The sequence below is a fragment of the Anas platyrhynchos genome, chromosome 15 (assembly GCF_047663525.1).
Source record: "Anas platyrhynchos isolate ZD024472 breed Pekin duck chromosome 15, IASCAAS_PekinDuck_T2T, whole genome shotgun sequence".
In the NCBI taxonomy this organism is placed as follows: domain Eukaryota; kingdom Metazoa; phylum Chordata; class Aves; order Anseriformes; family Anatidae; genus Anas; species Anas platyrhynchos.
In genome coordinates, this window is record NC_092601.1 from 13,048,118 (window position 1) to 13,076,101 (window position 27,984).

General features: G+C 40.0%; 2 protein-coding genes and 1 long non-coding RNA gene across 13 annotated transcripts in view; 2 read left to right on the forward strand and 1 right to left on the reverse strand.

Annotated features, from left to right (window-relative positions):
* Nucleotides 1-661: 661 nt before the first annotated feature.
* On the reverse strand, nucleotides 662-13,821 carry TMEM130 (transmembrane protein 130). Its single transcript, XM_027469282.3, has 8 exons — nucleotides 13,377-13,821; nucleotides 10,868-11,158; nucleotides 9,295-9,463; nucleotides 8,460-8,629; nucleotides 7,760-7,844; nucleotides 5,573-5,775; nucleotides 4,402-4,514; nucleotides 662-3,706 (listed from the first exon to the last, which is right to left on the reverse strand). The coding sequence occupies exons 1-8, from the start codon at nucleotides 13,447-13,449 to the stop codon at nucleotides 3,530-3,532; spliced, it is 1,281 nt and encodes a 426-aa protein (XP_027325083.1). The 5' UTR covers nucleotides 13,450-13,821; the 3' UTR covers nucleotides 662-3,529.
* On the forward strand, nucleotides 9,311-13,352 carry LOC110352818 (uncharacterized). The gene is made up of 4 exons (XR_002402442.4): nucleotides 9,311-9,441; nucleotides 11,660-11,801; nucleotides 12,027-12,157; nucleotides 12,584-13,352. It is a non-coding gene; the product is annotated as an uncharacterized lncRNA (long non-coding RNA).
* Nucleotides 13,822-13,976: 155 nt separating the features above from the next.
* TRRAP (transformation/transcription domain associated protein) overlaps nucleotides 13,977-27,984 on the forward strand; it is a 92,616-nt gene continuing 78,608 nt past the window's right edge. For 4 of the 11 annotated variants that reach the window (XM_072023765.1, XM_072023770.1, XM_072023769.1 and 1 more), the window contains exons 1-16: nucleotides 14,042-14,180; nucleotides 14,528-14,603; nucleotides 14,947-15,099; nucleotides 15,453-15,502; nucleotides 18,594-18,749; nucleotides 19,227-19,337; nucleotides 19,666-19,770; nucleotides 20,333-20,416; nucleotides 21,153-21,209; nucleotides 21,587-21,712; nucleotides 22,040-22,117; nucleotides 22,344-22,432; nucleotides 23,340-23,436; nucleotides 23,800-23,938; nucleotides 25,185-25,263; nucleotides 26,585-26,819. In XM_072023765.1, coding sequence (XP_071879866.1) covers nucleotides 15,000-15,099; nucleotides 15,453-15,502; nucleotides 18,594-18,749; nucleotides 19,227-19,337; nucleotides 19,666-19,770; nucleotides 20,333-20,416; nucleotides 21,153-21,209; nucleotides 21,587-21,712; nucleotides 22,040-22,117; nucleotides 22,344-22,432; nucleotides 23,340-23,436; nucleotides 23,800-23,938; nucleotides 25,185-25,263; nucleotides 26,585-26,819 — 1,506 coding nt within the window. In that variant the 5' untranslated portion in view covers nucleotides 14,042-14,180; nucleotides 14,528-14,603; nucleotides 14,947-14,999. The other 7 variants (XM_072023772.1, XM_072023773.1, XM_072023775.1 and 4 more) reach the window with 5 other exon arrangements.

Here is a 27,984-nt window from a genome sequence, read left to right on the forward strand (position 1 = left end):
AGTAAATGCATTTGGCTGGGGTAGCCCTGGGACCACAGAAGCTTTCTGCTAGTGCTCCAGTGTAATTTGCTCTTGGAGTTGTCAGTTGTGCAACTGTGGCATTTTCTACCCCCAAAAAAACTATATTGCAACTGCTCTGCTTGTGCACACTGCTGTAGGAATTGCACATGCTGGCAATTGAGCATACCCAGCTCAGAAAGAAGTTTCTGGAGCTTCTGTGTTCCCCATGTTGGTGTCATCAATATAAAAATCCCCATTTGTAGTGCTTAGTGAGCTGTCAGAGTTGAGGTCTGCAGGATTGAACAGTTTTGTGACAGCTGCAGGATAGCACTTCAGTTTCCACGGAAACTGGCACTGGCTCTCCAAAATCAAGGTGAAGTGTTGGCTGATTATCTAATAATAATGCTGAGCATTTAAATATGATTTTTTTCACCCTCCTCTTGCTGAAACAATTGCTGTTCCTACAGCATCCAGCAAATGCTATAGAGGTCTTGTGAATTCAAAATGTTGCCACAGCTTGGGCTGCATAATCTGCTTTCCAGAAAGACAGATTTCAGCCTTGATCTGGTTGGCCACTGAACCTTATGCTCTGCTGTTAAGATGAAGGGCTAATTGGGCCCCACATCTACTGCACCAGTGTATATGAGACAAATTAGAGAAGTACGGCATTTTTTTATTTTTATTTTTTAACTTTTACCATACATATTCATGCTATGCCTTTCTGGGACATTTTTGTCCTCAGATGTATTTCCTTGACAATAATTCTCAGTTGCATAAACTTCTTATCTGCTTCCACTCTTGCTTATCACCTGAATTTAATTGCTCCTTGGCTTTGTACTCGCTGGACTCTTGTTTTGTATCAGTGAGTTTCATCGTTTTGCTGAACATTCCTTCTTCCAGGTCATTGATTTCTAAGGTTAACAAAATGAATCCTCCTGCTGATCCTCGTTACGTTCCACTAATCTCCTTGCTATATCCTGAACCGCTCAATTACCTTTTGTCTTCAGTTTCAGAGGCATTTATTGAACCCACAGATCAGTCTTTTGTGCAGGAAACAGTTTAACTTTAGATTCAGGAACATGTTCATGAGAATATTTCTTACACCTCAATTTGTTAAGGCTGTTTAAATTTTCTTGGCTAATTTGCTTCTTGACATGCCCTTTTATGTGTACTTTTTCCACTGCTTCTTTTTTTGCAAGAGATGTCTTTCTTTCTAACCTCTATTCTTTTCTGTCTGCTCTCCAGTAATATCTTCTACTATTTGGTAGTGTTGACTTTCTGCCTTGCAGCCCTTTATCTTTTCTGCTCTTCTGAATAGTTTGACTCCTTTGCCATCCTTTGGTCATTTTAGGAAACCAATGTTCTTCTGAAGGGCATTTGCTCTGTTTTCTTCCATAAGAAATTGAAGATTTTCTTAGGCCTGTACTTTACCTGCCACATCGCTAACTCATGTCCCTTGGTTTTTGACTGAGAGTGGGATGGTGGGAGATTTGGCACAATCAGCCATAACTCAGCCATAATGGGGAGAGCACATAGACACAGAAACCCCAAAGTGATGTGTGTAGCCTAATACCACATGAGACCCTTTGCATAAGTTAGGTATGAATGGTAAATTGGGCAGAGCATGTGCCTTTGGGTATCCTCATCCTCCATCCAAAGTTACCACCATTTCAGGTACCTACAACTGGCACTCTTTGCTGTCTCATAGTGCCTTTCTGGGAGTGAAATATGGAGGAGGAAGGACTTCTTCTAGACTCTTTAGGGTGCCAAGGGGTTGTTTCCAGGTGTATTATCCCAGGAAGTGTCACACATCTGTCCCAAACTTAAAAAAAAAAAAAAAAAAAAAGGCCCAAACTAGTGCAGAGAGCCACTGTGCAGTCTGTCTAGCGCCACTGTCACTCCGAGTTGTGTTTTTCATATTGGAAATCTGGTATTTCCAGTGTCCAAGGACCGTGTAGCCATTTACAGAACACACTGATGTCCCGGAACAAGTCACGTACCTTTGGCAATGGCTCAGGTGGCTGCTATCTCAGGAATAAGCAATAAAACTGAAGCTCCTAAGAACAATAGCTTCTTTGCTAGCCTAAGGAGAGGCACATTCTTAACAATGACTGAATATGACTGAAGATAAGAGCTTGACACTGGTGCACTGAGAAGGAACACAAAGGACACCACTCCTAATCAACAAGTTCACTTATAAATACATCTTCTCGTATAAAGCCAAAATAAGCTCTGCCCTGGAAAGAACTTTTTTTGACAAAACCTTGGATTTACTGGATCAGTTATTTTAGATAATCCATTTTGCATGTGTTAATTATCAAAGCCCTTCAGAGGTTATATAATTCTATTCACAGACGAACTGAGACTCTGGCCTTCTCTAAGGAAATGCAGAAGTTGGATGCGTGAAATAAAAACCCTGAAATCTAATGGTAAATCCCCTCCCATTCAGTGCACCTGAGAAATTATGGCATACATGAAAAACCCCAAGTCCACAATACCCATAGGCTTTAACTCAGAGGTAGGGAAAATGTAAGTGTCATGTTTAAGAAAAGAAATGGCCCCAAATGCAGTTCTGCATGAAAGCCTCCAGGGTACTCTGAAATACTTCATAGCAGGAGGCAAAAGCTGGCTGAGGAGGAAGCTGATCATGGAAGATAGTTTTTATCAGGCAAAAAGTTTAAACAGCCTTGAACATTGACTATAAATTGACTGTTTTGCTGAGCAGCTTTGAGCTACTGGTTATTGCATTTTTGAAAGTGGAGCTTTGGTGACTAGCTGGATAGTAACGTAAGGAAGAAAAGAAGAACGAATGTTCTGAAAAAAACGCTAAACAGATTGGAGTGGTGCACTACTGCATGCAAGTCCTGGAGATGGGGAGGCTTTCACGGCAGGTGCTGCCATTCCCCAGGAGCCCTGTGAGCAGCTAGCTCTCCATGAGCAGGTCAGCAGCCACTGCAGTCCCACAGCATCTCGTTAACTTAGAAAAGGACTCCTTCAAGACGGAGGAAAAAACACAACATAATTAGAGATCCTGCTTCATTGGAAGCACCTAGACTAAACCCTTTCCCAACCTGGACAAGTCGGTTCCCTTTTAGAACAAATGTATATTCAGCAGCCTTTTGGATAACTTGCATTTCCAGTAATATTTTTTATGGCATAAGAAAGAGAGGTATGTTTGTTTTAAGCATTATCTTATTTGAAATAGACAGCAAAAGGAACAGAGAAATTATAAGAGGTAGTGAGTTTAGCAAACCTGCACATAAAATATTTTTTTCATAAGAATAAAATGCTTTTACAGCTGTAAATGTATACACCCGTATAATTTAAAAATACAAAGCTATTTTTACTGTGTTTCAGGCTCTTTGTTTTTTGGATCACACAATGAAACTCTCAAGTGCTGGACTTAGCAAAGTGGTTAACCTCATCACATTGGCAAAAATAAATCATTCATGCAGCACTGGGCTTGTAACTCACCGTAAGTGAGAAAGTTAAACTTGGAGTTAGTGTAACCAAAGTGCAATTGTGTTCTTCACACTGTGTACATTTTGACTGGCTTGTAAAAAGAAAGTAGAAGTTCATGACTCTCCCTGGCAGTTTCTTGAGGTGACTGAAGAAAACATGATCTGCAACATATTTGGCAACAGCCTGGCTCCGAATGAGAAGACAGGTTTTTATCGGACAGTGGAGAAAAGTCGAAATCAGCTACCTGGAAAAGGAACATTGAAGAGAGCACTTTTAATTCCAGTCTTACCTGTTCAACTAAGACAAGCGAGAATAGTTTGGGCCAGAAGTAGTACCTGGTCCTCAACCAGTTTCATTCAGCAACCAACTTTAAATAGATTTCTGACTTTTACCAGCTGGACACGTGGCTTGCAGCAGTCCCCCTAGAGGTGTATCATGCATAGTGCTACATAATGTAAAATGTATTAAGTATTTTCCAAAGGGCCAGGAAAGCTATCTTTAATTTAGAAGCTCATGTTTATTATAAATATGATAATGTAACAAGCTATACCAGGGAGATGGAAGGGCACTGGGGAGATGAAGGTCACATCTAATGTTGGGTCCCCATTTAGTGCCTCTTCAAGGTAACACACCCAACCTTTCTTGTTAGCCCCTCTCTGTTTTCTTCTGTGGAACCACTCAATAGATCCTCTGGAAGGCATACTTCAGTGCAAGCGGGTGCTTGGGATCGTTAACTACCCATAACAGCCCTGGTAGCTTGAATTATGTTTTTATTTCTCCCTAAGACAGAAGCATGCCTGTTGCTTAAAATGTTTGCCAAGTCAGACAGATACCTGGTAAATGCTCCCTCCCTGCTCCGTTTGCTTGGGGATGAAAGAAGGGGCATGGCTGAGAGGTATCTAATTACTATCTCAGCTCAAAGTAAGAGTAACCAAGTACCTCCACGAGGTCTTTCTGTTGTGTGTTACTTCGAAAGGTCGTGTACAGCACCAGTCCTACCATCACTGAAACCAGAGCGACGCAGAGCAGGACAAAGAAAGCTGGCTGGAGCCCTGGGAAAGAGCACAAGGGGACATTCCTGGAGTGATACAATACACTGAGAAGAGGTAACAGTGAGAAGAAATAGATGTTTTAGAAGAACTTTTCCCTTTCTTAGAACAAAGGCCATGGGTGCATCAGGGAACAGATTTTTCAGCCCAGCTCACTTCAGGTCTTTCTGAAGTCACAGAAGTAGGAATACAGGATTGTAAGGGTCATTCTTTTTATTTTTCCCTGCTTTCTTTTTGTTCAAACTGCTTAAAAAAAAAAAAACAAACACCTGAGCTAGATATGTTAGCCCTAACTGTCAAGGGTGTCTGAACCTCTGTGATACCCCAAGTGGATAGGAAGGAACCTTGATCAGCATCATTTTCACAATAACTGGCAGCCTCCAGCAAAAAGAATTTTTGCCTCTTAGCCCTGAGTGCACACCAGTGCCTTCTGGTGTCAGCTGCCCTGTATTTACAGAAGTGCTGGCCCATGGTAGGATGGCAGAACTGTTACATTATCACAGTCCTGCTGTCACCTTGTCAGGTCCTCTTCATTTGGCTACCTAACCACTTTCTCATCTGAGTCAGGGACCCCATATGGGGGCAAGCAGGCACGGGGAAGCCAGCAGAGACTGCTGGTAGGGGGAACAGAAACATGGAATGAAATGGAGTTGTAGAAAAATCTACCCTTAACAACAACAACAAAAATACTAAAAGAAGAATTGAGACTGCATATTAAAACAGTGGTACAGATGCATATGTTTTCCCAGTTATCCTAACTACAAGAGCAAGAGACTATTTAAACTGAAAAATATGTAATTTAAGTAACTCAGTCTTCCCAGGGAACTCGTTAGCTTCAAGATGCTCTTGAGACTAAGGGTTCAGCAGGATACAAGAAGCTCAGAGCAATTACAGTAGGCACATTATAGGGTTTCCTTTCTCTTCATGTTTCCAATGCTTTTGGGGATCCATACTAGTTTCCAGAAACCTCATCTGCAGGCCAGTTAATCCCTGATGTGTTAGAGACTGTCAGATTCCCAGACAATTGGGAATCTGTGCCGCTCAAGCTGGCTGCAGCTCACCTGTTGGCCACACTTTTATTTCATGGTAGGTCTGCAGCATCGTCACGCCATTCTCTACTCGGACGCTGAGGCAATACTGCCCAGCATCGCTGAAGGTATGGCTGAGATTGTAGCAGGAGCCATTAATCACCACCAGATGGCATTTTTCACCTTCCAGTGGAATGCACTCAGACTTTATAAGCCAGCATAACGACAGCGGTGGGCTGAAATGACATAAAAAGAAATTAAAAGCTGCAAAATTTCCAGTTAGGAGCTGATGAATCACTTGGATAAAATAGATTAACTTCATTATTTTCAAAGCTGTTATGCTAACTACAAATAGAGAAGTAATTAACAACACAATCGCTTGGTTCATAGCATTTGTCAATTGAAAAAGGTCTTTGTGGTGCTTCTGCAAACAACAAGCCTTTCAGCTGAGAGCTAGATACCTGTGTGGGTCATAGGCAGGCCACTGTGTAGAAAAACCCACAGTCCTGCTCCAACAGAGACAAAAGCAATCTTCTTCCCCTTCTAAGGGAGTATAGGTTGGTTTTCTTTGTTCTTTTCACAGTGGGGATCACTGTTTGTGCTACTGAAGTACTGAAGTACACCCAAGACTTCTGATTTACCAAAACAAAACAAAAAAGTGTAAGCTGAGTACAACAGACTAAGTCAGGAAAGTTAAATAGATTACAAGGACTATGTTATTCCCTTACAATAACAAAAAGCTTTTTAGTTGCTATCAAATGATCTAGGTGCAGTCTACTTTATGGCTGTATGTCTTCTCACTGTGTCTAGCTGATGCTGTTTATTTACATTTTCAGATCCTTGCTCCAACTGATTCTGCCTGGACTCTCCTTACACACTATGGACTTTGATTCAGACAACAGAACTTTTCTTTACCGCATTAGCATTTTGTTGCTTATCTGCTCAGGATATTCTCTGCTAAAGAAAGCAGCATGGTTCTGTGTTTAGCTCATTTTCTAGCTTTGTTTCTGATCACGTCTCTCAAACCTTTGTTACTGGTTTTCTGTCACCAACTCCTATCACAGCAGTCCCACCCCACTGCTAGAGGTTAGATCTGGCAAGCATTGCCCATCCTAGAGCCAAGCCCACTTTTAGGGATCTCAGGTTTGCCTGTAATGGTTTTTAGCTATTCATATTTACTTGTATGCTATCGCCAGCTTCCAGTCCTGTCAATGTGCCGTTCACTTTGTGAATGCAAGCTGTGCTGCTTTGTGTATCAGTACTATTTATGTCTTTGGCAAATGACTGCACTGGGTGCTGCTCCCTCTGTCCTACATCCCTCCTAACAGCCCTGCTCTTTTTAGGTTTGTTTTTGGAAATCCACCATTAGGGCAAACAGCTCCCTAAAGCAGAACAAATAAGGGTCACTCTTCTGGAGAATAACCTCCCCCCACCCACCCCGAAGGAGCTTTTCTGAGTGCTTCAATGGTATTTGAAATGTTTCTGCTATATGAAAAACTCCCTCACGTTCCAAATAGTGCAGCTTGAGAGAGCTCTTGCTAGAATCAGGGTGCTCGTGGCTCTCCTGCATCCCTACAGAAGTAAATGATTAGTTCCCCAAGTTGGTCTTTTCCCACTGTGTCACATTCACACTGCGACATTTCTCTTCTCCCTATACAGGAAAAGTTTTGTTGTTTTTTGTTTGTTTGTTTAAAAAAAAACTTCCCTTACTGCTTTGAGCCTCTCTGTCTCATTCATCTTGTGGCAACCTTTACTTTGCCAAACTTATTCCCCAAACCCATCACTCCCAAGTGCCAAAAACTGCTGCTATTCAACAGGACTCTGAATACAGTTTAATTTAGCGTTGGGGAAATTGGTCAAGGAGAAAAATTCAAAAGGGAAATTTAAAATGTTGGTTTTTTCCACTATCTTTCTCTGTCTCATTCTCTTTTAACGTTCTGTTTACAACGATGTAAAGATCCTCATTTACCTATGAGGATTTGCTGAGGAGGTGTACATTTTAACGTTCTACTTCTCTGTAAAGCTGTGGGCTCTGTCAGGCTCTTAGAGTTCACAGTACTTTAAGTCAAGGAAAAGCAATATTCAACAGTATTTTCTTCAAAGGAAACTTTTTTTTTTTTTTTAAATAGTTCTGTGGGGTGCAACTGACTTTTAAGGAAACAGTGGAGGAAAAAAAAACTTAGATAATGTGTTCTGGGGAAAGAAGTGTTTGTTACTTACGTGCCATTGATATGAAGAGATAAACTCAAGTTTTCCATTACATGAGTCTCTCTGGAGCCCACTACATTAATGCCTTTAACAGCATCTGAGAGGAAGAAAGAAAGCACATCACACTTGACATGTAAACTTGAAATTCACTGGAATTCCATGGATGCTTTGATTTCACAGACTATGCAGATTTTAGCTGCATCATGTACACAAATAATAATACCTCCATCACACCCAAAATATAAACCTGTCAGTAGAGTTGTTGTAAGTTTTCTGAATGTTTTGTGATTTATTTTTTTAGGCTATAATTAACTACTTCATTAATCCTTTATTTATTTTTTTAATATGAGTTCATTTACTCCTAAAGCTGATCAAATCAATGAAACTTTCCTAATGCTAGTTTTAGCTAATTTATTTTTTAGGGATAGTCAGCATAAATTGAACAAATCCTCCATAAATTATTATAAACAAATTATTTTAAGTTCTAGTTGTATGCAAGACAGTAACAGAAGACCGCGAAACTTTTGATAAATTAAGAAGAAACAGATTTTATATTTTTTGTGAACTAGAACAGCACAAAGTCTGTTTCACAATGAAAACTCTTAATATCGAAAACCAACGCCCAAGCTGTATCACATTACAAACCCACCACCTAGATTGTATCATTACATATACAGTAAATCCTGTTTTGAATAAAATGTTTTATTTTTACCTAACAGCTCCAAAGAAGTGGTAAAATCACCAGTTTTCTGCATAGTTTCTTTTTCATGTATGATGCTTCCAATTTGCTCCCATTCAGCTATGACTTTCAGATGTACTGTGCGATTCCCCATGGTGGAGTAGTTGCAGTAGACAAAGGGTTCCTTGGTAATCTGATAAACTCTGCGTGCAGCGTGAAAAGATACAGAATCAAAATTGTTTTTTATCAAGTACTTGCACATTTCTTATTTAAGTTTAAATGCAGTAAGTGTTAAATTATTTTCTTTAATAGCCACTGCTACATTCAGCTGTGATTCTAATTCTCCTTTATGATCATGGATTAATTCTCCTTTATGAGGATTAACACCTGTGGCATTACATTGGCGTAAAACTGATAAAACCACATCAGTATCAGACCCACAGTGTATTTACACACTTTTAATCAATAAAATTAAGGATAGTGCTAAAGGAATTCACAGAATGGAATACAAATAGTGAAACATGAAAGCTACCTTTATAACAGGTGGACTGTAGGCTAACTGAGACACTAAGAGGAAAAGATAAAGATTTTAAAAATAAAGAAAGGAAGAAAGAAAAAAATGTATTCAAAAATTAAATCTTACATTTCTGTTTGCATACTCATTTGCATTGGACATACATTTGTACTCAAAAGGAAGAATATAACTGAACATAGCTCTTCCTCCCTACTGTAAAGTGGCTTACGGGTGTACCAATGGGTAAAGGTACATGTTTTGTCCTATAATTTAATCAGGATCTCTCTCTAGATGAGCAGCTGAATAAGAGGCATTTTGAATAGTCATTAAAGCAAGCAAAGTAACCACACCTACCCATCTCCAAAATCCCAGTTGTAGACAAATCTTGCTGACTTGAAGTAGTCACTTGGATCATGAAGACAGAAAGAAATCCGAGTCACAGCACCTGTGGAGGAGCTAGAACCATGCCTGATGAATCTACTGTCTTCTATCTGCGCGATGGTAAGATTCCCTGTGATAAATTCTGCAGAAAAATAAGGCAGACAAAGAATGTCAGTGTATATAATTTTCATAGTATGCTCTATGTGACTGTCAAAATGATATTTGAAATACATCGCATAGGTTTTTCTGTGCCCCAGTCCAGACAAGTAAGTATATTTTGAATGTGTTAGTCTGCTGGGAGGTTAACTGACTTCATCAAGGTTATACAAAGGGTCAATATGAAGCTTCTAGTAGGACTGAGAGGAAGAATCCTGGACTGATTGAGATCAATAACAATGTTTACTATTGATTTTAAAAGAACTGGGATTAATGTCAAGTGTTTAGAAAAAGGGATTCAGAATCAAGCTGTTTTGTGTATGCGCTTCCTTCATGTTCATTTTGAGTATGTGTATCCTTCATTGGTTTTGTTTGTTCTTAAAGTTTTAGTTACTTTCCCATGAATTAAATTTTTATTACTGTGAACTACAGGTGCGCTACACATTATGCATATAGAAAGGATAAAATTTAGATTTTCATGTCTGCCAGATATCCTATACCTATGTTTAATTCCAAGGACTAGCAAAAGTTGATTAAAAAACAAAACCAAACCCTTTCTACCTATGAATAAAGAGGTATCATGATGATATACTTAATCAGATTATAAAGTTAATGACATATTAATTACTAGTAACAGACTCTTACCCTGTTAAAATTAATTAAAACTGGTTAACTGTTCTCCAGTTGATGTGCAAATAAAAATAGGGCTGATAATGCAGACCTCACTGGAGTTGTAATTTATATTAATTATTGGCAACCTCCTTGGGCATTTGTGGGTGCTTTTGTTCAGGGAAGGCAAAAAGGTAAAATGGGATCTTACCTTCCATAGCTAAAGAAAGCTTCTATCCCTTTTGCTTAAGGCATGAGAACGTAAGTGTAAAGAGGGAAAGGAATAAGTAAATGTTCAGCAAGACAGCAATTCTGAAGCAAGAAAAGATGCCATGTATCCTTTTAAAAAGGCTTATCCATTGAGCTCGGTGTTTCTCAAAGGAAAATCTCAATAGCTATTCCCCAAAACTTCAGCTGTGCCCTACGGTTAGCTCTTTTGTCCTCACACATCCTTATCTTCAGCTGGCAGCTGGGTCTATTTTGGAGGGTCTAAGTAGAGCAGTAGGACATGTGGTTGAAGGGACATGGTTGCTAGTCCCTGAATGAAGAGGTGGTAGGAAGCATTCAGGTGATATTTCATGTCAGTCCCTGCATCAGAGATTAGGCTAACCATGCTGCATCATTGGAAAACCATCTTTCAGTAAAAGGCCACACAAATCAAACCCTGTTGGAAGAAGCCACATTTATGTCTGACTTTGCTTTTTTTGATGCTAGCAAAGGCAGTGGCAATTCTGATGTGTACTGAATCCCTGAAGATGTGGAAGTTGTAAAGCTCTTTTACCTGTGATCTGAAGCACAGTGACATTTCTAGCAACTGGCCGACATAACCAACAGTTTCTGTGAGTGACCCACACAGACACAGGAAAAGTCCCAGGAAATTCACCAGTCACATTAATCATGGAATTCAACTGCCGCTCGGATTTCTCTATCAGAATCAGAGGAGCATAAATCCAGTTAAAGTGATACAAGTTTGACGCAAGGCTGTTGTTCTTAATCCTTAGAGTGGCGTGAACAGTGGCTTGAGCTCCCGTTGTGATGGGACCATTGTTGGTTATTTCCAGATCATACTCCTCTGTGGAAATGAGGAGGGAAAAACAAAACAAAACTTGTTGTAAATAAATAAGTAACATGCAATACACATTTTAATTAGCTAGCTGTAGGTACGTGACTCACAACAGCATTATTCTAAAACTTTACTTTTTTTTTTTTTTTTTTGCCATTCAACAACCTGGAACAGAAACAGTTGCACATATATATGCACATTTAAATGTTAAACAAACTGTTAGAATGAGTCCTAGAAGTGTCAATAGCAGAAAGGAGTCTTGGATTAGATCACCAAAACTTTGATGAGGTTTTTTATGGGCAGAGCTGGGCTCTGGCTGAAGGTGCAGTAATGATCCTAACAACGCAGTCACTGAACTTCCAGTTATTGAAAGAAGGCCAGGCTCAGCTCTAATCCTGGTTGTTCCAATTAATTTCTAATTAAACACAACTGTCACAAGCACAAATGCAAGTGAAGGTGAAAGCAGAACTTTTCAATAATGTCCCTTTCACATCTTTTTGATTTCTGCAGCGTTAGTGAGGAGCAGAGTAAGGAAGTCAAAGGTGAGGACGCAGAAGAGTCCTGTGCAGCTACAGAAAACAAAAGTTACCAGCTAGCCTTAAGAAATCTCTCACTCAGCAAAACTTTGAAAAACATGAACTTTCAAATCCAGGTAAGATTTCATCCCACAGTTTCCTTCTGCCGGCTCTATTGACCCACAGGTCTCCTCCCACCTTACTCCTAAGGAATGGAAAAACCTCAGGACCAGTTGCTTCTCTATGATCCACCACTGATTTCCCCATCTAGGAAAGGGCCAAAAATCCCAATGTAAACAAAACTTGAGTATTGAAAGCTGTAAGTGCTAAAAAATAAATTTTCTCACTTCTTGATTTCCCAGACTGGAAGCAGCAAGGCACAGAACCCGTGATGCTGACCCACCCTGCTGCTCTGAATCGCTCACCCTCACCTTCCCTGCTGGGTTACCCAAGGCACTTCAGCTCTTACAGGTAGTGCAGTGGGCAGAAGCAGGTGAGCTTTGGCGTGTGGAAAGGATACATTCAGTTTTCACATGTATCCCCAGGTCTCAGCACTGGGAAAGCATTTTTGTACTTCTGTGGGTTAAAAAGTAGCAGTGCAGCAAGATTAAATGACCTGCATGTGTTAAAGCAAAATAAAACACTGCAAGCTGTGAGTTATGGCTGAGCTGGGGACAGGATGCGGTGGTTTGCCCCTGTTCCCAAGCCTGTGTCCCTGCTCTGCCTGCCTCTCTTGTGGTGAGCAAGGGGGCAATGCTGGGCAGAGCAATGCAGCTTTGGGGCTGGGGTTCCTGCCCCTCACCTTCAGCAGCTATGACATTGCTCACAGAGGACTGGAGCTTCGAGCTCCATTAGTTGGACTTTTTCACCCATTGCCCGTAATGCATTTTTGTTTGTGTTTGTTTTTTCTTCTTTTTAGGCAGGGGGGAGCACTGAGGTCAGCTAACCCCTGTATTGAACTTCCTGCACCAGTCTGGATGGGGTGGTATGAAAAGAAACCCAAAGCATCCCATTAGCATCCTCATTTCATTCCACAGATCACAGGTGCTGGACAAATCTGGAAAAGAACTGTGGAAAGTAATTTTCACATTAGTGTCCAAACGAGAAGTCCTCTGTTCCCATTTCACAACACAGGGAACTGCCCTGAGTTCAGGGTTTTTTGAGTTCACAGAGAAACATGTGCGATTTGATGAAATCCAGTGCTGAGACATTTCAGGTCTCTAGAAGATTCAGGCTACCTTCCACTTCATCTCAGCAATACTTGGGGAAAAAAAAAAAAAAAAGAGTCAGCTGCCTCATGCTTATCTGGCACTTGTCCTTGGAGGCTGTTATCACGGTACTTCGCCAGCCAGGGCCACCCTGAAGCCCAGTGACTGCAGCAGCCGGAGATTAAGCGGCTAACCCAAGGTCACCCAGTGGAGCAAGGCATCACCTCGTCCTCTGCTGGGCTTCCTTCTACCTTTTTCCCCCTCTAGTAAGAGGCTGCGCGGGTGCCAGCACAGGGAGCAGGAATAATTTTAGAGCTTTTAGCTCAGGCAGCGCACCCCTCAGCCCCCCTCAGCTCCCTCAGCCCGGGCTGCCCCAGCATCTCCACAAGCACCGGGGCGGCAGCGCCTGAGGAGGCGCCATCCCCCGCCGGTCTCTGCCGCCGGCCCCACAGCCTCACGCCCCCGAACCCCTCCCGGTTCCTCTCGGTAGCGGCGGCCCCTTACCTGCCGCCGGGACGGCTCTGCCCAGCACCGCCACCCCCAGCACCAGCAGGATGGGGCCGCTCAGCCGCAACATGCTCGGGGGCCGTGGGGCTGGGGGCTCGCTGCGCTGTGGGGCCCGAGGCTGCCGGCGGTGCTGCGGCACCTCCGCCTGGCTGTGTGTCTGTCTGGCCGTGTGTCTGTCTGTGTGTCTGTCCGCTCCCCCCGCAGCCTCCTCCGGGGGCAGTTCCTGCGGCGGGGCGGGATGTTAACAAGCAGGGCTGGGAGGCATCAAACGCCCCCCGCCTGTGGAGGAGGTGGGCTGGGGGGGGGGGAAAGGGGGGAAGAGCGTGTGTTTGGCTTGGGGGCTGACAGTGGATTAATTATTAATTAACGGTAAATCGCTCCTCAGAGCCAGCAGAGCCTCCGAAGCTCTGACACCTGGCTGAAATGTTTTGACGTGACTCTGCTCCCCCCGGGCTGCTTCACCCCCACAGCCTCCTCAGCCCCCCGGGGGGCAGCTCCTCGCCCTGAGGGCCGAGGGGCAGCGCCGCGTCCCCCCCCTCAGGCTGAGGGGTCGGGCCCGGAGGCCGGCCCTTCCCGCGGGCCCTCCCCGCTCCGCCCCAGGCCGGGGGCGGCTGTGAGGGAGGCGGGCAGCGGGAGGAGGCGGCCGGAACTGGGCCCGGAGCTTCCGCTGCGCCCGTGCTCTGCCGCCGGCCTCCGGCAGCAACAAAGGAGGCGGCGGGGGACGGGGTGAGGAGAGCCGGGGGCGGCAGGGCCGCGGCGGGGCCCCGGGGCCGGCGGGGGGCTGCAGGGGAGCGGCGGGAGGTGAGGCCCGGAGCGGCGCGGTCGGTGGGGCGGGCCCCGAGCGGCGCGGGGAGGAGGAGAAGGAGGAGGAGGAAGGGGCCGGATCCCCGGCAGCACCGCGCGCGGAGGCCTCGGGTGGGAGCCGTGAGGGTTTGGGGCCTTGCGGGCATCACTCCTCGCGGGGTGCCCCTGGTGGGGATGGGGCGGCCGGCCCTGAGGTGGGGAGCGTGAAGGGGGGGCTCCAGGGGGTGGGGGCGCCCTGAGGTGCTGCGGAGGGGGCTCGGCTGCCGTGGGGTGGGCGGGGGAGCTGCCAGGGGGTGCTGAGGTGGGTGGGGGTGTCCGGCCTCTCGAGTGAAATTTGCTTTCAGGTTCCCTCACCAGCGAGAAAGGCAGCTGGAGATGGCGGGGCGACTTTTGGCGCCTGTGGAAGCGAGTCCTGCTGAGGTGCGTCCCAAGGGTGGCTGCGGGTTTGGGATGCGGCCGGGTCAGGAGGTGAGGGGACAGGTGTGCTGGGAGCACCCAGGGGCCTGCTGGTGCTCTCAGGAGCAGCAAAATGCATTGGCGTTTCAGCAGATGCCAAGAACCAAGTAACCTTAGCTCCTCAAAAGTACCTGCCTGTGATCTCGAGTGCTGTAAGTGGTAGGCATTGCATTTATGAACCTGAAGAGATGTCAGCTGTGGCTTTTGGAAAAAGATGCGTCCACTTTGACGCATCAAAAGAAGAGGTTTAGGTAATAATAGCTGCTATTAAACAGCCATATAAACTAACAAATATATGTATTTGTAGGTGTTTTGATCTTGATTTTATGTGCTGGGAGCTGCTCCCCCCCCTCCTCCAAGATGGCATTTGTTTCAGCACAAGGGCCTACAGTGGTGGACCAAACCACTTTGATGAAAAAATACCTTCAGTTTGTGGCTGCTCTCACAGATGTCAATACACGTAAGATTTCTTTTGTAATGCAAGTTATAGTTCTTTGGTAGTTTGTTTCATAAGCATCATGGCATTGTTTACGCACTTGATAAAAGTGTGCTGAATTCAGTTTAAGTGTTGTTAAAACTTTGATTTTTGAAGAAGCAAAATGATGAGCAATATTTGCTTGAGTCAAGGAGCGAGTGAGTTGTGTGTATGGATGGGTGTATGAGGGGGGTGTTTGTGAGAATTGTGTGCCTTATAATTTGGCGGTGATAGCTAAACTGATAAGATCTGACTGCTTCTTTCATCAACAAACCTGGTGTTTTATTTCATTATTTAGCTTATGCTTAACTTTTTTTTGCTTGAATTTCCATTTTCAGCCGATGAAACTAAATTGAAAATGATGCAAGAAGTCAGCGAAAATTTTGAGGTAATTAAAAACAAAAAACCCTTCCAGAATGTCAGTGCTTCTTGTCGGTGTGTCACTTTGATTTCTGATGTTATATGGTTAAAAGATCATGTATCTTGAGACTTAAGATTTATATTATATGTCGCGTATGTTACAGATGTATTTAGTAACTATCCAGGTTATTGGAGAGCTACAGCATTTGAATTTAGAGAGCTTTTATTCTATAATCTTTATTCAATAACCATTTAATTAAAGGTGATATTTTTTTTTCTGTTTTGTTGTATGATCAGAAATCTCTGTATTTGAAATTTTATTTCATTTTGAACATTTATTTTATCCTCCTGAAGCAGAGGGTCCTCTGTGACTCCTCTGAATAATTCCATACTACCAGATGCAGTGTCTGACATCTGGAGTGGAGGTGATTCCAGTGACATCTTTTGCTTGGTGATAGACCATCAAGTTCAGATGAGCATCAGAAAAAAATCCAGAAATTAAACCAAAATAAAATTCTACTTTCATTGAATACTTAGTTACTAGTTGCCTATTCTGAAGTTGTAGAGAACTTGTTCTGTAGAACAAATAAATGCAAGATCTTAGAATAACTGTAATTCTCCCTGTATGTACGTTTTCAGTTATGTTGCTGCTTAAAAAAAAAAGCTATTTGAATAATGTACTCTGTCCTTACCTGCTTTATTTGACGTGATCTTGCTTAGTCTGTGGTAAGAACAGAGAAGTACCCATTCCAGTGCTGTGTAATGTCTTTAGATCTTTTTAAGTAAGCTTTATGCAAAGTTAAATCATGCCCGTGCTGGATGTGCAAAGCTGTGCAAATTTCAGTTGTTTATGAGTTATCAATGGAATTTCCCGTCCAGTGAATTGTTTTGTTCAGGTTAATGTAGTGGAATACAACTACAGCTAGTGTGACTGTATTATTAAAGCTAAAAATAAAATTAAAAGCCTTAATCCTTAGTATTTGGAAGTGAATAAGTAGACGTCTGTGACTGTTTTACATTATGTGCACAAGTTGAGCAGAGCTTAACACTTAACTGAAGTGACTAAAGGGACTAAAAACATCCTTGTGGCATTTTTGTATGTGTTTGTTTCATAGACGGCAGGTCAGCGTAATTAGATGCCTGAGTAAAATAATATTTTTCAACAGCTTAGTTTAGTGATGTGTTTAGAATCTGAAAGCTTAGTTGACTCTCCTTGCTCTTGTATTCATTAAGGAAGAACTTGTTCAATACTTGTTTTGATGTTTGAAATAGAGTAACTTTCTTCTCTTTGAACTTGCTTGATTTTGTAGTGTGATCCTACATAAAAAGATGATGAATTGACTTCTGTTGAAGTACAGTTCATGGAATCAAAGAATGGTTTGGGTTGGGAGGGATGTTAATGACCATCTGGTTCCAACCCCCTGCCATGGGCAGGGCCACCTCCCATCAGATCAGGTTGCCCAAAGCCCCATCCAGCCTGGCCTTGAATACCTCCAGGGGTAGGGCATCCACAGCTTCTCTGGGTAGCCTGTTCCAGTGCCTTGCCACTTTCCGGGTGAAGAATTTCTTCCTTAAGTCTAATCTAAATCTACCCTTTTTTAGTTTAAAGCCATTCCCCCTTTTCCTGTCACTACACTCCCTGACAGAGTCCCTCCACAGCTTTCCTGTAGGCTGCCTTTAGGTGTTGGAGTCACTGTGAGGTCTCCCCAGAGCCTGCTGTTCTCCAGGCTGAACAACCTTTCTGTTTATCGGGAAATATTTAAGGGTGCAAGAGGAACCACTAACATTGGCTTTGTTTTTTTCCTCTCCTCCCCATTTTTTAAACGTGAAGGGTATGGACACTATTGTTGCATGTCACGTTAGATGGTTTCCTTTAAACTTCTGTGTCCATAGTCTCCATGTCTATTCTTCCCTGTTTTCTAGTTCAGCTTCCAATAACTATAAATTTCAGCAGGTTTTGTTTTTCATTTCTTAGCTTTTTGCTTGGTGTTGCAGTGTTCAAGTCCTATTGGCTGTGTTATGAATCGGGATGTCTCTCTAGCTGGGGTAGAACTGAATGTGAATTGATGGAGGACTTCTTGAAGTGGGATTTTAAACTGAGATGCTTCACCATAGTGTTAACTGCTTGACACTGGCAGCTGTTGGGCTAGTTGTAAGGGTGTTGCTCTGGGATAATAGAGGATATTGTTCTTCTGAACCGGTTTCTGGATAAAAACATTTGATAATTTTGAACCTTGTTTGCCAGAAATGATTTGTTTGAGGGGAACTTCTCCACTGCTTCGCAGAGCTTCTGGATCCCAAATGGAGAAAGAAGAGTGTATTCACTCTCTTTCCAGTCTGTTCTGGAGGAAAAAAACCTTCCAGAATCAGCCTCCCTTGCTGCTGTTGTTGTTTTGTGCCAGCAGTAGAATTCTGAACTTGATTAGAATTGCGGGAGTTATAAGCTTCTTGTATAGTTTAGAGCAGAAATTCAGAGGTATCGAGAATGCTGCTAATTTTCTTCTTTCTGATGTTCAGTGAAGGTATTGGGAAGATATTTTCAGAAATATAAGCTGGTTTTATGAGTTTATGCTTTTCCTTGAATGGTTTGTGAACCACTTTCCTGGCATGTAGCAGGACTTGCATTATTTCTTGTTCCTCCAAAGTAGGAACATTCTTCTTAAAGCTGGGGAGGATAGGAGGGAGCTGTCAAAATTGGAGAGACTATAGGGGAGATAGGAGGAAAAGATGCAGCCAGACTTTCTTGGGAAGACCTTTGAGGTGAAGAGAAGATAAGGGCTGATCTGCTATTGACAACTGTCTTGCGTTTAAAATGTTTTTGTGCCATTCTTAGTATATCTTTCTACTTTCTTGAAAACCCTCCAGTTGAAAAAAAAAAACCCAAGACTTTCTTTGCACAGCATCTGGTGTAATACTGTGTACAATTGCACATCTTGAAATCTTACAGTAAGGAGAGAATAATAATGGAAACCTGTAAGAGCAGAAGGTTTTATATAGCTTTTACATTATACAAAAAATGATGTAAATAAAACCCTGAAATAACTGTACAGATTTTCAAAAGCAAGCTGTGTTGTTATCTCTACCTTTATTAAACAGACCAGTATGCTTCTGTATCTTAGATACTTCAGAGAGTTGCCTTACAGCACATATGTAAACTGCAGATGAGTTTGCAAATAAACCTCAAGATGTCCAAGTTAGATTTAAGGCAGCATTGCAGATGGAGGAAGCTTGTTCATCCAGTATTTCTTCTGACTTTCCAGCAAGTAAACAGTAGCGTAAGATCATTTTCACAATGGAAAGTAATGCTTAGTTTGGATGGTGTGTGTGTGTACACCTTGTCAGAAATAAGTAAAATCTCAGTTTAACAGTGTCTGAGAAGTCTTGGGAATCCTAGGGTGATGAAATGTGAGTGTGTGTGTGAGAGTTCTTCCTGTTGTATAAGCATGGTTGTTGGTTTTATTTCATTTACAGTAGTTGCACATTTTGCAATTTTTATTTTTATGTTGAGGTGCCTTAAAATAGAGAAACTCTTAGTACAGTGTTGGGATTGGAGAAGAGATTAATTTATGTTTGCTTCTGTTTGTTTCAGTAATAGTGCTAACTCTAGTGGGTCAGCAGAGGCTTAAACACTAAATCTCTTAAAAAGTCACAGATAACATTTACTAGTGGCTTTGAACGTAACTTGATACAGGCTGTGAATATGTAGTATTCCCATTTTGTCATCTTCCTGTTTTTCTTTTGTTTTTGATTAGAATGTGACATCATCCCCTCAATATTCTACATTCCTGGAACACATCATCCCCAGGTTTCTCACCTTTTTGCAAGATGGAGAAGTTCAGTTTCTGCAGGAGAAGCCAGCACAGGTAAACTGTACAGAGCATCTGTTAGCTTTTTCCAATGTGTGCAGTAGACTACTTGTGCAGTAGACTTCCTTTTCAGTGAAGTACTTGATTAATACACTGAATTGATTTCTGTATACATTTTATTATTGAAAACAGATCTGTCATTAGGAGTGAAATTGAAAAAGTCCAATTTCTGAATAATTTATAAATTACTTACAAACTTTGCAAACAGGCTTCTAAGAACAATGAGAAAAAACCAATGCAATAGAATTGGCTTTCTTAAAGTCGAAAAGGATGTGATAATGAATTGTTGTTTTTATGGGCTTTTATCTTTCTTATATTTTTACAGCAACTCCGAAAGTTAGTGCTTGAAATAATTCACAGAATACCAACGAATGAACACCTTCGTCTTCATACCAAAAATATACTGTCTGTGATGTTTAGATTTCTAGAGGTATTTATTCTTACTTGTGTGTGTATATGTATATTCTTTTAAAACTGTTTTGGCCTTCTAGAAAGTTGTTCTCTTTCTTCATCTCCAAAAATTGTGGGGTGTAGGTTTTTAAATAGTTATGTTGGCTGTGCTTCTGCAGCAAGAGTGGAAAGGCATTCTACATAGACTTCACCAGTGTGATGTCTTACTAGCTACAGGATTTCTTCACGCTTTTTTTTTTTTTCTATTTCTGTTTTATTCTTACCTGTCTCTTATTGATTCAGGGAACTATTTTTTATCACTTCAGACAATATTTCATTCAGAAGCACTTTTCTTGCTTAGTTTATATAAATTCAATTACCTTTTTATGGAGATCTTGTTCTGCTTCTTGCTTGGAATTGAAACCTAGAGGATGCAAAGTAAAGCTATATCAGATGAAAGGCATCTTGCTCATGTAAATTCATATCAATGGGACACTTACGAGTTGTGCAGCTAAGTATGCTTTTGCAGGGTTTTGAAGTTGTCTTGGAGTAGTTGAAGAATGCAACAGTATACTCACTAAAAGTTCTATTTTTTTTTTCAGACAGAGAATGAAGAAAATGTATTGATTTGCTTAAGAATAATTATTGAATTGCACAAACAGTTCAGACCAGCAATCACTCAAGAAGTAAGTTGTAAATCTTATGTGATATAGAGCTTACTCTCGTGCTCTTTTCAGAATTATGTGTAGGTTTATTTGTTTATTTCTGGTGTGATTTTATATTGGCTGACCTCTTGTAATCATGTATTAGGAAAACGAAATTACCTTAAAGTAATTCTTAGAAGATGACTGCACAGTTCTAGTACCCCTGAGAAAAAACCAAACTGTTAAAGCCTAGTTCTTTTTGCTTCAGTTGTTTATGGGCAATATGGTTAGACTTAAGAGGACCACCAAAAAGAATAAAATATCCTCAGAAGTGAAGAGAATTGATGCCCTTTTAGTTTGTGAAAGATGGTGAAAGGAAAAGCCTGGAAAAGGAAAACTGCCTTTTTTCTCCTTTTCTGTCCATACTTGTGTTGCTCCTGTGACTTGTGGAGAACTATTGGAAAGGTTGCATTTTTCTTCTACTGCTTTCTCTCCTTCATTTTCTACTAGGAAGACTTAGTTGTTTTATAGCAGTTGCTCCTATTGATACTGTACTGGAACAATGTTGAAGTGATAGTTAAATCCGTTTCTTTCCAGGTGCATTTCAAATTAATAATGGTGGAACAGAATAAAGACCTGAAGAACACTTTCAGATTCCCTTTTACTCTTGTGAAAAGTGCACTCTAGTAGTGGCTAAAGACTTTATGTATTTGTACCACTAATACAGATTCAAAACTGTGAATTTGTCTGTATAGTAAACCAAATGTTTCCTTCCTAGATCCATCATTTTTTGGACTTTGTGAAGCAGATTTACAAGGAACTTCCAAAAGTAGTGGTGAGTTTATTTCCTAAATTGCCATTGGTATAGTCATTAAACTAATTTTTGTCTTAATTTTACCTCTGAAAGATATGAACGTAATTACTTTTCTGTTTAGTGCTATGGTTAGTGTAGTCTGAAGAAAAATGTTTAACAGAAATACTTCATAAAATGGAGAAATTTAGACTTTGAATTGAAAAACCTTCTATTTGTTGCACAGTATTAATAGAGTGAGAAAACGGAGGTATGTTTATGTAATATTAATTTGTTAGCTGCACGGATAGCCCTTTAAAGAAACCCAAATGCCAATTCTAATGAGAGTTATAATGAGATGAATGTCCTTTTGACTATAACTAACATTATTATATTTTCTTCTGCTCTTTGTTTGCTTGTAGAATCGGTATTTTGAGAATCCTCAGGTGATTCCAGAGAACACTGTGCCTCCTCCTGAAATGGTTGGCATGATTACAACAATTGTGGTGAAAGTGAACCCAGAGAGAGAAGACAGTGAAACAAGAACAGTGAGTATTCTAACTGTATTTTAACTATGGGATTGAATGTATCACAATACCCCAAGTTGTGAGGGCACATAAATGTAATAGGCTTGATTTTAGTTTATTTCTTTTATCAAGGTTTATTTGCAGAAGCTAATTGAAGCTCTTTAGGTATTTGATATGCAACCATAATTAAAGGAATTTTTATTTAATGTATATGCCAACAGGCTTTGTGCTCCTTAAATGTTATCTCTAAATAGAGTGTTACAAAAATGAGCAATTCTTTAAAAATGTTTAAAACACTTTTTTGAATTAATAATTAAATTGTTCATAAAACATGTATTCTCTTTTCAGCATTCTATAATACCCAGAGGATCTTTATCTCTAAAGGTCTTGGCTGAGCTACCTATTATTGTTGTTCTTATGTATCAGGTTAGTATAGTACAGTATTTTGCATGCAAATACTTCTTACTACTGAATTGTTTCTCTAACTTTTGCTGGCTGGCATATTATTAAAAATAACTATCTAATTTTCAAGATTAAAATACGGTGTAATAATAATCAATTGAGATTTCTTCATTTTCTCTGATTAGTTCTCAAATATGCTGAATGCAATTGTGAGTTGTAAATTTCTCTAATACTTTTTTTTTTTTTAAAGCTCTACAAACTGAACATTCACAATGTGGTAGCTGAATTTGTGCCCTTGATTATGAACACTATTATAATACAAGTTTCAGCTCAAGCCAGGTAAGCATTTTAGTATTATTTTGATGATATATGGAATACATTTCTTAACCTGCTATTCAAGATTGCCCAAAATATTTTTGTCTCAAACCTTTTCAGTTTTTGCTTCTGGTCTTAGCTACTTTTGAGATCAAATGCACTATGATTATTTGACATAAAATTGTCCTATGATAACACTTCTGTAGTTGAAATAATTGGCAAATTTGAATATTTCCATCATATTTCACTGAAAATATATGCAGTAGTGCAGTAGATCCCAATTTCTTAATTGACAGTGATTTTTTAACAGTTTCTGACAGAAATCTGTATACCACAGATAGTATGCAATTGTGATCATGTTAGGTAGGACTTTGCAGTTGCTTATCTTTATGAAGCCACTGGTGATACAGTTTTGTGTTTCCAAGCCTAGCTTGGGTGAAGCTTTGTGATGTTGCAGGTATCTGGCCACTGTTCTACCTGCTTTACAGAGTGATGTTTCTAAGGAGGAGCAACTGGTGCTAAGAAGTGCAGCAGAAGTAGTACCTTTGTCTTTCCCTGTCTTTCCAGATGATCTGAATAAGTGGTTGAAACTCAAGAGACGAACAAGTCTGTGGGAGGGAAAGTTGCTTGGAGAAAAAATGGCCCCAGCTAGGGGAATGGAGCCAACTGTTTGATGCCAATGTATTAGCTTGGTTTTCTGTAGAGAGTTGAAAATTGTATGGTTGCCTCAGGGTTGTGCATTTCTACTTACAGCATAAAATGTTGGGAATTTGAATGGCAGAGAGTTGGGCTCTCCCATGGTGAATTTATTTCCTTATGAAGCAGTAACCTCTGTTTAAGATGATGTAATTTGATACTTCTGTGAATTTTCTGGATGAAGGTATTAAAGAGGAGGAAAAGAATAGTTAACTACTGTTCAATTTCATTTCAGGCAACATAAACTTTATAACAAGGAATTGTATGCTGATTTTATCGCTGCTCAAATTAAAACATTGTCTTTTTTGGCTTACATTATAAGAATTTACCAGGTACGATGTATTTTTATTATTATTCTTACTGCAACAGATTGGTTACTATATGGTGGGAAGTCTATTAGAACGGCTGCAGTGCATCAGGGGTTGGAGATAAGAGCAAATGAGTAGCAAGTAGAACCACAGGACTTTACTTGGCTGTCATTTTAGAAGTATTCTCATGTGAATGCAAAGTAAAAATGTTGTGGTACCCCCCTCAAGCACTTACGGAATGGCTACTGCATTTACTGTGTTCTATTTTTATCTGTAATCTTCCTAAGAGAAGTCAGTGAATTTTAATTGAATGTTTTTTTGCAAGTGGAAAGCAGAGCTTTAAAGTAGAATGTCATAATAATTGTATTCTTATGATTTTTTTGATAGGAATTAGTGGCTAAATACTCTCAGCAAATGGTAAAAGGAATGTTGCAGTTACTCTCCAACTGTCCAGCAGAAACAGCCCACCTCCGGAAGGAGCTTCTGATTGCTGCTAAGCACATCTTAACAACAGACTTGAGGAGCCGTACGTACTACTTTTTTTTATAATGTATATATAAACTGGAAAGATTTCAATTATTTCTGTGTATTTAAGAGGTACACTGCATACTACTTGTTTTGGACTGTTTTGCCTTTTTGCTTTTTTTTCTTTCTTTCCCCCTCCCTGCCAAGCAAATTTTTGATCCATCTCTTTCCTACACAGTATTAGTTGTTAGTTATAACTCAAGTTAGTCTCATGTCATGAGTGTTGTGGTGGTTGCCTTGTAAAATAATTAATTGTCTTTGTATCTAAAGTCTGCCTTTATTTCCATAGGTTATTTGTGTTTTCCACTCTTAAGTCTTCCAGATCTCTTTTCCTGTGGCCCAAACAATGCTGATGCTCTCCTTTTCTCTTCCCCTATAGTTTTGCAGAACGTAACATTCTTGTAAAAGCAGACAGCCTACCATGTTATCTCTTTCATTTAAGTGGACCACAGTGATTTGTAGGCCATTTCAAGTTTCATTCAGAAAATTCTGAATTTTTATCTAGAATATCATTCGGAAATCTGAAGAATAAACGTTGCTGGATGCCCCTCTTTCTCTTTGAGTTTTTGCTTATTTGTTAATAAATTTTAGCTTGCTGTGTTATTTGAAGGTGGGAGCAATCAACCCTTCCTTTCATTGCCATCATCTGCCTTTAGGGTAGACTTTCCTAATTAACTTTTTGAGTTATGTATTTAGAAAGAAAGAAAATGCTTCTTTGATCTTGCTTTTCAGTTGAACTTGTTACTGTTATCTCTCCTTTGTTCCTTGTATCCCAAGTTGCATATATTCTTTCTCATATTTGGGATAGAGCTTATGTGGTAGATGCCCCACAAAATAAGAGTTTTATGTTGGACAGTGTTGTCCAAACTCATCTTTGTCAATAACTTGTTGGTTATGTTTAAAAAGTTCTGTGAAGTTGAAATTAATGGAAACATTTTTTTCTTTTCCAACACTAACTTGTATTGTACTTTTATTGTATTAGTGCTGTTGCTTTGATTGCATACTGTGAAGTTAACTCAAGGAGCCAGTAGAGTTACCAGAGGTTAATTGAAAGTTTGCTTGCAAATGAAGCTGTCTCTTGTAAGCTCCAGGGATAAATTTTATAGTGAAACTTCCTGACTTTGGTTTAAATATCTAGGATAAATGGATTAATGCTTAACTAATTTTATTTTGATTTTTTTTTTTTTGCCAATCATCAGGTATGGCCTTCATTTTTTTTTTAATTTTTTTTTCTTTTAATACTATAGAGTTTATTCCATGCATGGACAAGCTCTTTGATGAATCTATACTAATTGGCTCTGGATATACTGCTCGAGAAACACTGAGGTATGACATAAAAGTTGGAATATCTTCCTGAGTGCCCGCCAGGGTGGTTTCTTTCCAGATTAACTGATACTTAGCACTATGTCTGTATAGAGTTCAAAATACTTACATAACTCATTTTCATGGAATCACAGAATGGTTTAGGTTGGAAGGGACCTTAAAGACCACCCAGTACCAACCCCCCGCCATAGGCAGGACCACCTCCCATTAGATCAGGTTGCCCAAAGCCCCATCCAACCTGACCTTGAACACTTCCAGGGATAGCATCTACAGCTTCTCTGGGCAACCTGTTCCAGTGCCTCACCACCCTCATAAAGATTTTCTTCCAATACCTAATCTGAATCTCTCCTCTTGTAGTTTAAAGCCATTACCCCTTGCTTTATCACTCAAATCCCTGAATAATTCTACATTCCCTCATTAGTTTCTAATACTGGATGGGCTTCTGCTGCTGTAAGGCACAGTTGCTTTTTAGCACTTGAATAGCACAGCATGAGCATCAGGCAAAATGAGATGAACGGGTGAAGGAAAATTACTTGACTTGCAGAAAGCAACCAAAACAATGGTCACAGGAAATCCAACTCAGAATCTTCCCAGTATGTCATGAAACTACTACCTAAGCTTGTGTCCAGCATAAAATCTGAATGAGACTTAAGTTGTTTTGTCAATAAGTATCTTAAAATTGTTCACATAACAATTGGAGGGGGAAAAAAAAAAGAAAAACAAGGAGAAGTACTTTCTATGTCTTCAACGGTCTACTAGCTTTTAGGTGCTTTTGCTTACCAAACTCAGGTATGTGTACCAGAAGACTTATTTCCTTCTGATTCAGAACCAACTGTACCTTACTGAAGACGTAGTAGGTCTGGGAGTGTTCTGTCTATTAAATGTTTAAACTTAGTATTTGAAAATAAATTATTTTCAGAGTTTATCAGTTTTCATAACTACTTTTGAAATCATGAGTCATCAAGGATTATTTGAAAGAGCTTGCCAGCTCTACTTTGTATGTGGTTTAAAGCATCCTAATTTGTTCTCATCTGTATGTAGATGAAAATGTGTGCTGAGGATGTTCGACATTGGTTGAATAAAGATGAGAGGAGTAATTCTAACGTTGGTGTTGTGAAATGGATTAATGCATCTTTGGTAGAGTTATACAGTAATTTTCTTGTGTATTTGAAAAAGCTATGTGAACTGTGTTTGCATAAAAAATAGAAAGGTTTAGTTTAGAATCCTGAAAATAGCTTCAGGCAGTAATTATTAGTTAAGTCCAATTAGCAACGATTATAATTGTCTTCAAAGTGTTTTCTTCATTTCTTGTTTTTATTGATAGACCTCTTGCGTACAGTACACTGGCAGACCTGGTGCATCATGTCCGACAGCATTTACCACTCAACGATCTCTCCCTTGCTGTCCAGTTGTTTGCCAAGAACATTGACGACGAGTCCTTGCCTAGCAGTATTCAGACAATGTCTTGCAAGCTTCTGCTAAATTTGGTAGACTGTATCCGGTCTAAAAGTGAACAGGAAAATGGAAATGGTAGAGACATACTTATGAGAATGCTGGAGGTATTGATTTGTTTCATATTTTTGATAATAAGTTGAATATGCTATTATTTTACATTGTAAATTGCACTTTCCGTCTCATTCAGAAAGGAGAATATATAGAAACAGTCTGCATCCTGTTTCATTTTCTGTAATTCAAAGAAGGGCTTTTTGAAATTCTGTGCAACTGGGATAATGCCTTTATGTACAGTAAAGATGCTTTGCCAACTCAGCTTATTTATTGAGTGACTTGGTTCAAAGTGGGAATCTAAATGCCTATGCTGATAGGAATTTCTTATTTTTTTTTATGCTGTATTTGTAATCTCCTCTTTTTCCCTGCTTAAATTTATTATTTAGGGATTATATTTATTATGCCTTATGATTTGTATTTGGATAGTTTGTTTTTTCTTTTCTGGATAGTGAAATCCTGAAAGACAACTATCTCACCGGTTCTTGGCATAGACCAATCCGTAAGATGTGAAAACCCCATGTTTACAAGACATGATGATGTTTTTAAGGATTCTCTTCTATATGGAGGAGTGTTTTTTTTTTTTTTTTTTTTTTTTTTTTTAATTTTAAAAATCATAGAATCATCAGATGTGCTCTAAAAGCTCTCAACCATGGTGTAGCACAAGTGAAACCACCTGCTTGATGTAGCCAAGTAGTGCGTCCCCTCCATCTTTGACACTTCTGTGTTACAGACTGTCATCCTTCTAAATACACTAAGGAGGTCATTTTAGTAATCTCCAGATTATTTGATTTTATCCTTGAACTACTAAACATTGCCCCAGCACAGCTTATTTTATTTTATTTGAAAGGTACAGAAAATTTTGAACTGATACCTGTGCAACGTGAGCCTTGTTTAGTACCAGCCAAGAGGCAAAATGTTGGGAACATTTTCTGCTGGGGACATGTTCTGCTGGATTGATTATTGCTTTTTAAATTTGATGTGCTACATGCACTGTCAGTTTATATTTTAGTTTTAGGCATCTTACTAACTGACAGATTCTAGCTTTTTATGCTTAGTACTCAATAGACTGAAATTGTAAGTCTTTTAAAAATAAACTGAAGTTGCTTTTCATTTTAAATTAAATATAACTGTAGAGAGATCAGCTTTTAGTTTTCAGCAAATATTTTTATCATTTGAACTTGTTTAAAGGAAACATACTTTTTTGATATGTTTAAAAAT

Excerpts from the sequence above, each read along its gene's own strand:
- TMEM130 (XM_027469282.3), bottom strand. The coding sequence starts at position 13,449 with ATGTTGCGGCTGAGCGGCCCCATCCTGCTGGTGCTGGGGGTGGCGGTG. Across the intron at positions 11,159-13,376 it reads CAGAGCCGTCCCGGCGGCAG|AGGAGTATGATCTGGAAATA; the intron begins GTAAGGGGCCGC and ends TCATTTCCACAG. Across the intron at positions 3,707-4,401 it reads AACAGAAAGACCTCGTGGAG|GTAGCTGATTTCGACTTTTC; the intron begins GTACTTGGTTAC and ends TTCCTTTTCCAG.